Source organism: Sesamum indicum, linkage group LG9 (genome assembly GCF_000512975.1).
Source record: "Sesamum indicum cultivar Zhongzhi No. 13 linkage group LG9, S_indicum_v1.0, whole genome shotgun sequence".
Taxonomy (NCBI): Eukaryota; Viridiplantae; Streptophyta; class Magnoliopsida; order Lamiales; family Pedaliaceae; genus Sesamum; species Sesamum indicum.
In genome coordinates, this window is record NC_026153.1 from 7,802,235 (window position 1) to 7,812,152 (window position 9,918).

Sequence of the window (9,918 nt, forward strand, 5' to 3'; positions counted from 1 at the left end):
CTTGAAGACCCCAAACATGTCTCCCAAGAGATACTCATTTAGTGCCAACGTTGCTTACCGCCGCTACCGTCGTGCACGGGTGGAGCTCCAGCATGCCCCCTATAATAGGCTTAAAAATATTTTTTCTTGTTCTAAGAGTAGACACTGAAATGGCCGAGAAGCGTACTTTTTCCGCATCTCCCTCAACCAACGTCCAAATCACGTGCCGCTTGAACCGTAGCGTAGCCTACGACTTTAACATCATGACTCTAGAGTTTCAGCCCCATCCGATCATCCATCGCTGAGGAATTGCCCGCGCAATACTCTAAAACTACAGTCTCTCCACTGCACTGGCAGACTCTGAATATCGTCATCGTTTCCTACTCAAACGGAACCGGCTAACTCTGAAAGATGATGGAAGTGTTCCCAACACAATCTTGCCATTGTAACAGTTTTGCAGATCTCAAGGATAAAGCATTCTACTTCACGCATTTCTCTCCTGCTAGCGTATAGGGTGGCGCCTGATCGTTGCCCTTATATATCCGTGCCCAAATGTCCTCAAAATGACTTTATTCTTTGCGGATAACATCCCCACACCTCAAGGAAGTTTTCATGTGAACAGTATTGCAATCCTCATCGATAAAAATCTCTGCTCGAAGGCCGTTTGCACACTTGCGTGCCGGCCGGCATCCCCTAACCTCCCACACGTCCTCCACAAATTACTGCCGGCTATTTTCTAATAGTAATTAAGTGTAAGTAGTTGGTTATTATTTTTAAATTCTACATCAATCATACAACAAAATATATTGCATTTATCGTATGATTGATTCAAATTTGATCGAGTTGGATCTAAATTATAATTTCCTCACCTACATTCCACATGCGATGGCTTCTCTCTCTCTCTTTTTATTGAGTAGGATTTACTTTCCCTTGCCCTCTTCATCACTTTCTTCAAATCTTTTTAAACCACCCTTTAATTGCTTCTGCGGCCACAGTCGTAAGTGTTCCTCAGTTTTCACCTTTTTGGTCATCTCCAGAATTCTTGCTATCATCCTCTCTCTCTCTCCCGGCAATCATCTTTTCCTCCACCTAACTGATCTATCTCCTCCAATTCCCATCATGGCGGATCCCTATTCCAACTACTTCAATAACGGATGGATGTTCACTCTCCACCCTACGACCCCAGATCCTCCTTACCACAACTTCTCTTTGTCTTATGGATCTTCACCCACTTCCCCGCCATTGAAAGAGGCTCTCCCACTCCTCAGCCTCAGCCCCACGATTAGGCATGACAGTCAAGAATCATCTACGGAGGTGGAAATGAGCATCAAAAACAATGAAGAACATCAAGAACAAGAAGAAGAAGAAGAAGATGATGATGAAGATGAAACTGTGACAGTAACTCTCAACTTAGGGCTTTCTACTGCTTCCTGCACTTTTACTGATTCTGATCTGATTCCAAGGCTCTCCTCCTCCTCCACAGTAGTAAATAATAAAGAAGAAGTTACTGTTGCTAGCAGTGGATATACCACCACAAGCCCACTCAACAAGGGTCAGTATTGGATCCCAACACCTGCCCAGATTTTGATTGGCCCGACCCAGTTTTCTTGTCCACTCTGCTTCAAGACCTTCAACAGATACAATAATATGCAGGTATGCATAAATATACATATACATATATATATGTGTGTGTGCATTATCTATAATTACTTATAAAACTGTCTTTTCTCAATTCACCTGATCTTCTTTAATTCTCTTTATGTAATTTCTTTCCTTCTTTTCTTCATTTTGCAGAAAAAGAGAAAACCCATTTTCCCACATCTTTTCTCTAGTGTTATAGTTATTTCAACCTTTTACTTTTTTGAATTTCTGTTTGCTAGTTGGACTGATGATTGGATCGGATGAGAAAGATTTTACATGGGTCCTTAGGGTTTTCAAACTTTCTTGCTTTATGCAAAGGTAGAGAAATATACATACAATTCATCCTTATAGTTTCTTTGATTAGTTTCATCATTCTTTAGAGGTCTTGATGAATGCATGACTTTGAAGGTATTGGGATCTGCATAAATTATCAACCTGCAGGTCCATCTGATAGCCTGGTCAGTCGTCCGTCTCACCTTTTTATTTGATTGAACAACACAACCATTATGCTTTTTGTTCCTTGAAGTCTGTAACATTCACATTGGTAGCTGTGTCAAGCTGAACAGTTACCAGGTTCTTACCCGGTACAGAATTGTTTTCATCAAAGATCTGGAAAAGAATAGGTTCTTGTTACACTCAACCTTTGATACACGGATAGGTCCAAATTCTAGTTTGCTTCCTGCATCATCTAGAATGTCCTAAAGGGTTTCTACGTGGTATTGCCCTCCTAGTAAATCAGAAACTCAGCAGCAGATCAAATGTTTCTCCACTTTTCTTATTCTAAACCCTCATTAAGTCGTAGTTCTTGGATGAATTAGGTGCTCCGGGATGAAATATGGTAAGCCCTAAATTGAGCTTTACATATTACAATGTCCAAAAATTTGCATAGTATTTGGATTCGTTTTTTTAGTATTTTGTAGAGATACAGAGAGAAGAAAAAAAAGATAAATAAGTATGTGTTAGAAATAATATATATGTTTGAATTTATTTTTATAGATAATGTAAAATAAGTATTGTATGTTTAATATTATATTTTTTAGACAAAAATTATTATTTATTATTAAATCATGTCTTTTTTATATATATTTATGTATATATGTGTTTATTTATACTAAAACAGTTAAAAATACATAAATAAAATATTTTTATATGATGGCAAATATTGAGTATCTTTTGAATCATCCTGAATATAACTTGAAAATAAAAACAAACATAGTGTTAGATTTTGGTCAAACCTAAATAAATCACATGATATGACAGCAATAGAAAAATCGATCAAGGCAATTATGTTATATTTGTTACATAATTGATTTGTTTTAATTAGAAAAAATTGCAATTTACGTTCCATAACTTACACTGTTTGTAATTTTGATTCCATCATTTTTTCAAAAAATTATAATTTACGTCCCACTCACATTTGCTGTTAGATTCTTGATGTAAGGATGCACGTCTCCGTTAACTTAACTAACTTTTGACTACAACAGTGTGGAAAATTTATGTCCTACAACTTACACAATTTGTGATTTTGGTCCCATTATAGTATAAGTTGTGGGACGTAAATTGTAATTTTCACACTGTTGTACTAAAACGTTGGTTAACGGAATATGTGTCTTGCACGTTCCTTCCGTCAAGAATCTTATGAAAAATGTGAGTAGAACGTAAATTACAATAATTTTTTTACACTTATAGAACTAAAAGTGATAAGGGGTAAAATAATAGAACCAAATCACAAACAGTATAAGTTGTATACATACATTATAACTATCCCATTTAATTACATAAAGAATTTCTCGTACAATGGTTCTGCAAACACAACTGTATTCCGTGTTCAAAGATCCTTTCCTATTTTTGGTGCATGGTTATCATATACTTATCCTTCTTGATTAGGAAACGTCATTTGACTACATGAAAAACTTAACAATATTTGTATGTAAAATCAAAGGGACAAAAAACCTAAGAGCTAGCTGGGTTTATACACACGTGTGCTAAAACCAATTCAAAAGGGTTTCTTGGATTTGGATACATGCATGATACATTAATGTGTCACCACACAGATGCACATGTGGGGGCATGGATCCCAGTACAGAAAGGGCCCACTATCCCTGCGAGGGACACAACCAACGGCAATGCTGAGGCTCCCATGCTACTGTTGCGCACCAGGGTGCAGGAATAACATAGACCACCCAAGAGCCAAACCCCTCAAAGACTTCCGAACCCTTCAAACCCACTACAAGAGAAAGCACGGGATAAAGCCGTTCGCGTGCAGGAAGTGCGGGAAGGCGTTTGCTGTGAGGGGAGACTGGAGGACGCATGAGAAGAACTGCGGGAAACTGTGGTACTGTGCTTGTGGGTCAAATTTCAAGCACAAGAGATCGCTCACGGATCATGTCAAGGCATTTGGGAGCGGGCATGGAGCTTGTGGGGTTGATTGCTTTGAAGAGGAGGAAGAGGGTTCTGAAATTGAACAGGGTTTTTGTAATCAATGAGTTGTGTTACGTAATTATTTGGTTTTACTTTTCATCAGTTTTAGACAGCTTGTTTCTTTGATAGCTTTAATTATGCGGATGAGTTCTTGATTAGCACGTTCAGTAGTTGATTGAGATTGGACGCCGATGCAGTTTTTATTAAATGCTTTATTTTCCTTTGATCTATATATTATTAATATTTATTTATTTATAAAGGTATTAAAATAATTATTAAACAGAATCCACGTAATAAAATACATGCACCCTATCATATTATAAAATTCTCAAAAAATTTTAACCCGGACCAGATTCGACCAAATTTGAACCAATCTATGACAAGTGCAATACACTTGTAGAGTGATTAGTTAGTTCAGGAAAAGTGATTTAGCAAATGTGAGTGGAACGAAAATTGTAATTTTCCACACTGTTGTAGTAAAACGTTGGCTAACGGAATACCTGCTTTGCACGTTCCTTCCATCAAGAATCTTATGAAAAATGTGAGTAGAACGTAAATAAAATCTTATGAAAAATATGAGTAGAATGTAAATTATAATATTTTTTTACACTTATAGGACTAAAAGTGTCAAGGGGTAAAATAATGGGACCAAATCACAAACGTATAAGTTATGGGACATACATTATAATTTTTCCATTTAATTACATAAAGAATTTCTCGTACGATGGTTCTACAAACACAGCTGTATTCCGTTTACGTACGTTTATAGTTAATATGGATAGTACACGCCATATAATTAATAAATACTAGTCTCTGAATCACCAACTTTTACGTACAAAAACCTAAAGAGTAATTACTCAACCCAGCTGCATTACATATTGTTTTCACATATATATGTGTGCTTGTGTTGGAAATAGTTAGAAGGTTTATACATAGGTTTAAACAGCAACACTCTGTATCGTCTTATTCATTGAATAATTACAAACAAAAATGCAGAAACCTTGAAGCTCTCTCATGGCTATGTATGACGTGTTGGGGGTATGTCTTTTAAGTTGGTAGCAAGTGACAGTCATATTAATAATCCTGCACCCATCAATTCAATACAACAGATGAGAATCAAAGAGCTAGCTACATACCTGCATGCTGCTGCTGCTTCTTGATTGTAATGATTCAACACTTGGAACATCTCACCAAATGCTCACTACTCAAACATCAGTTGCTGTAAGATTATTACATAGTATTGAATTACTAGGGTTTTTAAGTTACATATATATATATATATAGTGATTTATAGTATAGAAAATAATTAAATTTTTTTTTAATAGTGGAAACAACTTTCCCATTTCAAAAACCCTAATCTTATAAGCCTCAAACTTCTTCTAAAACCACTCTATTCTTTTTATTTGTTCTATCAAAATATTCGTGGACCAAGATGATCAAGAAGGATTTGCAGTGGTTTGAGGTGGATGCTCATATTGAGGGTCCAAATGCATTAATTGATGTCCCAACCCTTGGTACAGTGAGTTTTTTTTTTAAAAAAAATTATAATTTTCGGGTGTATTTAAGTATATTGTAGTGTGTAAATAATTGTCATTGGATATTTATTTAATTTTTTGGGTTTTGTGTGTACTATCATGTTTGATGTGTAGATGGGGGGCCATTTCTTAGATTTTATGGGGCTGGTTTTTTTTTTTTTTAATTGAAAAAATTTGCTTTTCTACTTATTTAATTAGTTGTCCCCTTCTCTGTGAAAATTTATTATTTTTTTATTGTATAGTCCGTACCCCTTCATGTCCAACCACCCAATTTGTCACAGTATGAGCAGGCAAGTACTAGGAAAGAGGTTTGTTACCAATAGCAATTTCAATTGGTTGCAAATACACTGAGTTGTCCAAAGTGCATTTGTTAACTCTTTTAAGAAGAAATCTCCTTCAGCAGATATACTTACATATCAGAATCAACATTTTAAGAAGAGACATATCTGCAATTTATACACAACATTAAAAACAGACATTACAAGCCAAAATATTACATCCCATCTTCACAACCTAAAAACATTACATTTCAAACTCCATATATATCTTGCAAATTAATACAGAAAAGAAAGGATGGTTGAACAACTTGGAGCGCATTTTGAATTATCTTTCCAAGCCAAAAAAATACATCATTGGCAACCATGAAATCTTCTTCCCAATCCTCATTTTCAATCTTCTTCCCAGCAGAAAATTAGATTGAGGATGTATACATACAAATATATATATCCATATATTAAAAAATATATAATTAAATATATTCATTAAAATAATATATTTTAATTTTTGACAAGCATGATTAAATTTGAGCCACAAATTTTAATCAAATTAAATATAGGTTATTGATTTAAAAAGGGTATTTTTGTCATTACAACATCAAACTCATGTTCAAATACACCAGAGGCCAGTATTCATCTTTTTAAATTTTACAAGGGCTTATATGATATTTTTTTTGTCACATGAACTTATTTGAATATCTTAAATATCACAGACGGTAAAATAAATTTTACCCTTAAACTAAATATGTCTAGTCTTCTCAAAATATTTAGACCAAAGTAAAACTCCCATAAAATAAATGATTAAAAGTGTTGTTCTTCGCTATTCTATGGATTGAAAGTGTAATTTTGGCTGAGAGGAGAGTTGTTGCCCTAATCTATCAGGTTTTTACTTTCAGAAAGTTTATTTCAAATTAAGATTTTCGAGACTTCATTATGAATTCATTATATTTATCGTATAATCAGTGTACAAATTTTGAAAAAAAGAAAAATCACAAGAGTAAGTAAAATAATTCTTTACAATATAAAATTTGATAAAGGTAATTATAACTTACAATCGTTGAAAAACCTATTTCAACCCCTGTTTTTGGTAGTGAAACAAACCCCCAACAATACAATCATACAGTTGATCATATTCTGCAGAGATTTAAGCAGAAATAAAACACAGGAAATTGATGAATTCCAAGTTAAGATTGAGATGTGCCCAGGATCTGCTAGAAGATGTGCGACGACTACAAGCTCATGTCCTCTGGTAAGCTGGTCTGAAGAAAATATAGGCTGCAACACCAACATAAATAGAATAAGCAGTTAATAAGGATTTGCGCAAGATGGAGAGGGAGAGAGAGGCGGGGCAGAGAAAAATAGATAACAACAAAGACTCGAAGAATGTGAAAAATTTAAACTCAGGACTGATCAGACATGTATAAGCAGTCAGAACATTCTCATAATAAACAATAGATTTGGCAACAGTACGCTGTTGTTTGTTTTCAGTAGACAAGTCACCTAGCAGACATGAAAGCCATGCCAAAGAATACAGCCTTAACAGCTTGCTTCTGTCCCGCGTAATCGAATGCCAGTGGCAGCATTTCATGCAAGGTTAGGAAAGCCATCACACCCCCCACTGGAAGAGATCAAATAAAATGTCAGAAATCAGACAGATTCATCTTGTATTGTTGGTTGAACTACAAGAAACATGTGTACCTGATCCGAGGAGGCCCTCCAGAATTTCTGGACTTAGACTACTTGGGAATAGGTACGCTGCAAATTCATTGCAAGAAACCAAGTTCGTCCTCAAAGTTTTAAGTCAATTTCGAAAAAAGTGTCTATGTGAAATGTAAGGGTAACACACCTACGATAATCACCCCGAGGGGCTCAGCAAAACCAGAAAGCGTAGCCAATTTAAACGCTTGCCATTTGCTAAGAGGGAAACACAAGCACACCAGTTACATGATAAATATGTAAATTACAATTATGAAAGTATCTAATATTTTTTTCACGAACTCAGAGGTTACCCCTTATTTAGTTATGCTCAATATGCTTTTACAACCTTCGGAAACAGAGGCCAGAACAAATTCTTTGACTTTCATATCACTATAGTACTCCTAAACTATGCATCCATATCCTATAAATCCTTCCTCTTATTCAGACAAAGAATATGAAAAGCAAGTTGCTACAGTTCTATGCACTTTTCATCTTCTTAAATAGATTCTCATATAGGCTGTGACGTCATAGTAGTATAAACAACACGGAGGTCTCATTGCAAAAACTTAATTGTGATTTATGTATGGTACTTTGTGTGGTCAAGAACCTTAATGACAATCAGAGCAGAGAAATATTAAAAAACTTACAAGCTAGGATGATTTACTAAAAATGCATTAAGCTTCCATGCTTATGACAACACAATATAAAGTGTTCTTTCACATGATAATTTGGGCAGCTAAGCAAATGGAGCCATAGAGAACGTGTACCTTTGTGTGGCAAAGTAAACAGGAAGTGCAACAGCAACCCCCTGCAAAATGATCGAATATCAAAGTCAGCAGAAAAGCATAGAAACATGCTTAGCTTAAGATCATATTGTGACAGTAAATTTCTTGAAATTCAGGTCATAGGCTGCATACTACTGGTCTTAATAAGAAAATCAGTAGGGTCCACTTGAGAAGATGTTCTTTTAACAAAAGCCTGATATAGCTTTGACATGCGCAGTCCTATAGTGAAAGTAAGTACCCTGAGAAAAATATGGAGTAACTAAAATACTCCAAGAATATTGTAGAAAATACCTCTGGAATGTTGTGTAAAGCAATAGCTAATGCCAAGTTCAGACCAACTCGCAGACCCTGAAAAAGATGTTAGAAACAGCCTTTAGATCTTATTAGACCAAAAGTACAAAATCCCTAGATAATATATCTTGCAGGTAATGTAACTAATAGATATAGAAGATGAAAATTTTCTATTCACATATCTAAAATATGTAACTCTTAAAACAATACTTTCAGGATGCTTTTTTCGAACATATATTTGAAAACTGCTTGCAAAACTCGACAACGTCAGGATCTATCCAGAAATAATCATGTGGAAAACCTGACTAAGGGTGTGCAATTTTTGGTTACCTGACCAAAATCAAACCGAACCATTAATTCAGTTCTTACTGAATACCGAATCAAAAATTCAGTTTGGTATTCGTTTATTTTTTTTTTTAAATTTCAGTTTGGTTTCAGTTTTTTGTACCAATTAACCGAACCGAATACTGAATTTTAAAATATATATATTATAACTATAGTTAAAAAATAATATAAAAATATTAAATACCTTAATATCTGCATTTATAACAAAAAATAATAATTTTATGGTTAAAATATACTTAATTATTATAATTATTGATTAATAAAAAAATTTATAAACTAAAAAATTAACATTACATTATTTCTTTTTAAAATTTTCGGTTAATTCGGTACAAAACCAAACCGACCCGAACATTTCAGTTGGGTAAGGCGGACCGAAATTTCGGTTAACTGAATTGGACACCCTTAAACCTGACTACAAATTCATAGAAAATGGACCATTTAGAAAGGACAAATCCCCTTTTCTGAGCATCAATCCAAAAGAACAATGCAGTTCATACTAATTCGAGGAAGGCCTGAGACCAAATTAGTACCTTCAGTTTGGTATAATGGCAAAGATGGGTTCTAGTCAACTAATCGTGACAAAGTCTAATATTAACTACCATGCGTCTTATCAATGAGATGGGCTGGCTGTATCAAACATTTTAAACTTAGCACAAGCTGCATCCAGGGAACTATGCTGGGGAATCAGGAAAGTGATTTTATTATAAGTAGGTAAATGCAGAATAGAACTACCTTCATTGATCCAAGGAACACAGCCATTCCCTCAGGAAAATTGTGCAAGCTTATGCCTGAAAACAGTGACATAACAGTTTTCAATAACTGAGATTAATAAATCAGAAACTTGCAAGGACAATTTGCAGTTATACCCCTCAAATGGACAATCAAGTTTCAATAAAATTTTCAAAAAGTTTTACCCTATGCTGGTAAGAGGAAAAAAGTAAAAATGCA

The 9,918-nt window shown here is 34.7% G+C and overlaps 2 protein-coding genes across 3 annotated transcripts in view; one reads left to right on the forward strand and one right to left on the reverse strand.

Annotated features, from left to right (window-relative positions):
- On the forward strand, window positions 952-4,133 carry LOC105171165 (zinc finger protein WIP2). The gene is made up of 2 exons (XM_011092191.2): window positions 952-1,632; window positions 3,675-4,133. The coding sequence occupies exons 1-2, from the start codon at window positions 1,099-1,101 to the stop codon at window positions 4,104-4,106; spliced, it is 966 nt and encodes a 321-aa protein (XP_011090493.1). The 5' UTR covers window positions 952-1,098; the 3' UTR covers window positions 4,107-4,133.
- LOC105171066 (zinc transporter ZTP29) overlaps window positions 6,850-9,918 on the reverse strand; it is a 5,161-nt gene continuing 2,092 nt past the window's right edge. The window contains exons 6-12 of one of the 2 annotated variants that reach the window (XM_011092073.2): window positions 9,703-9,758; window positions 8,626-8,682; window positions 8,317-8,357; window positions 7,698-7,765; window positions 7,550-7,606; window positions 7,322-7,469; window positions 6,850-7,126 (exon numbers count right to left, since the gene is read on the reverse strand). In XM_011092073.2, coding sequence (XP_011090375.1) covers window positions 7,348-7,469; window positions 7,550-7,606; window positions 7,698-7,765; window positions 8,317-8,357; window positions 8,626-8,682; window positions 9,703-9,758 — 401 coding nt within the window. In that variant the 3' untranslated portion in view covers window positions 6,850-7,126; window positions 7,322-7,347. The remainder of the gene's footprint in view (window positions 7,127-7,321; window positions 7,470-7,549; window positions 7,607-7,697; window positions 7,766-8,316; window positions 8,358-8,625; window positions 8,683-9,702; window positions 9,759-9,918) is intronic. The other variant, XM_011092072.2, reaches the window with a different exon arrangement.

Excerpts from the sequence above, each read along its gene's own strand:
- LOC105171165 (XM_011092191.2), top strand. The coding sequence starts at position 1,099 with ATGGCGGATCCCTATTCCAACTACTTCAATAACGGATGGATGTTCACT. Across the intron at positions 1,633-3,674 it reads ACAGATACAATAATATGCAG|ATGCACATGTGGGGGCATGG; the intron begins GTATGCATAAAT and ends GTCACCACACAG.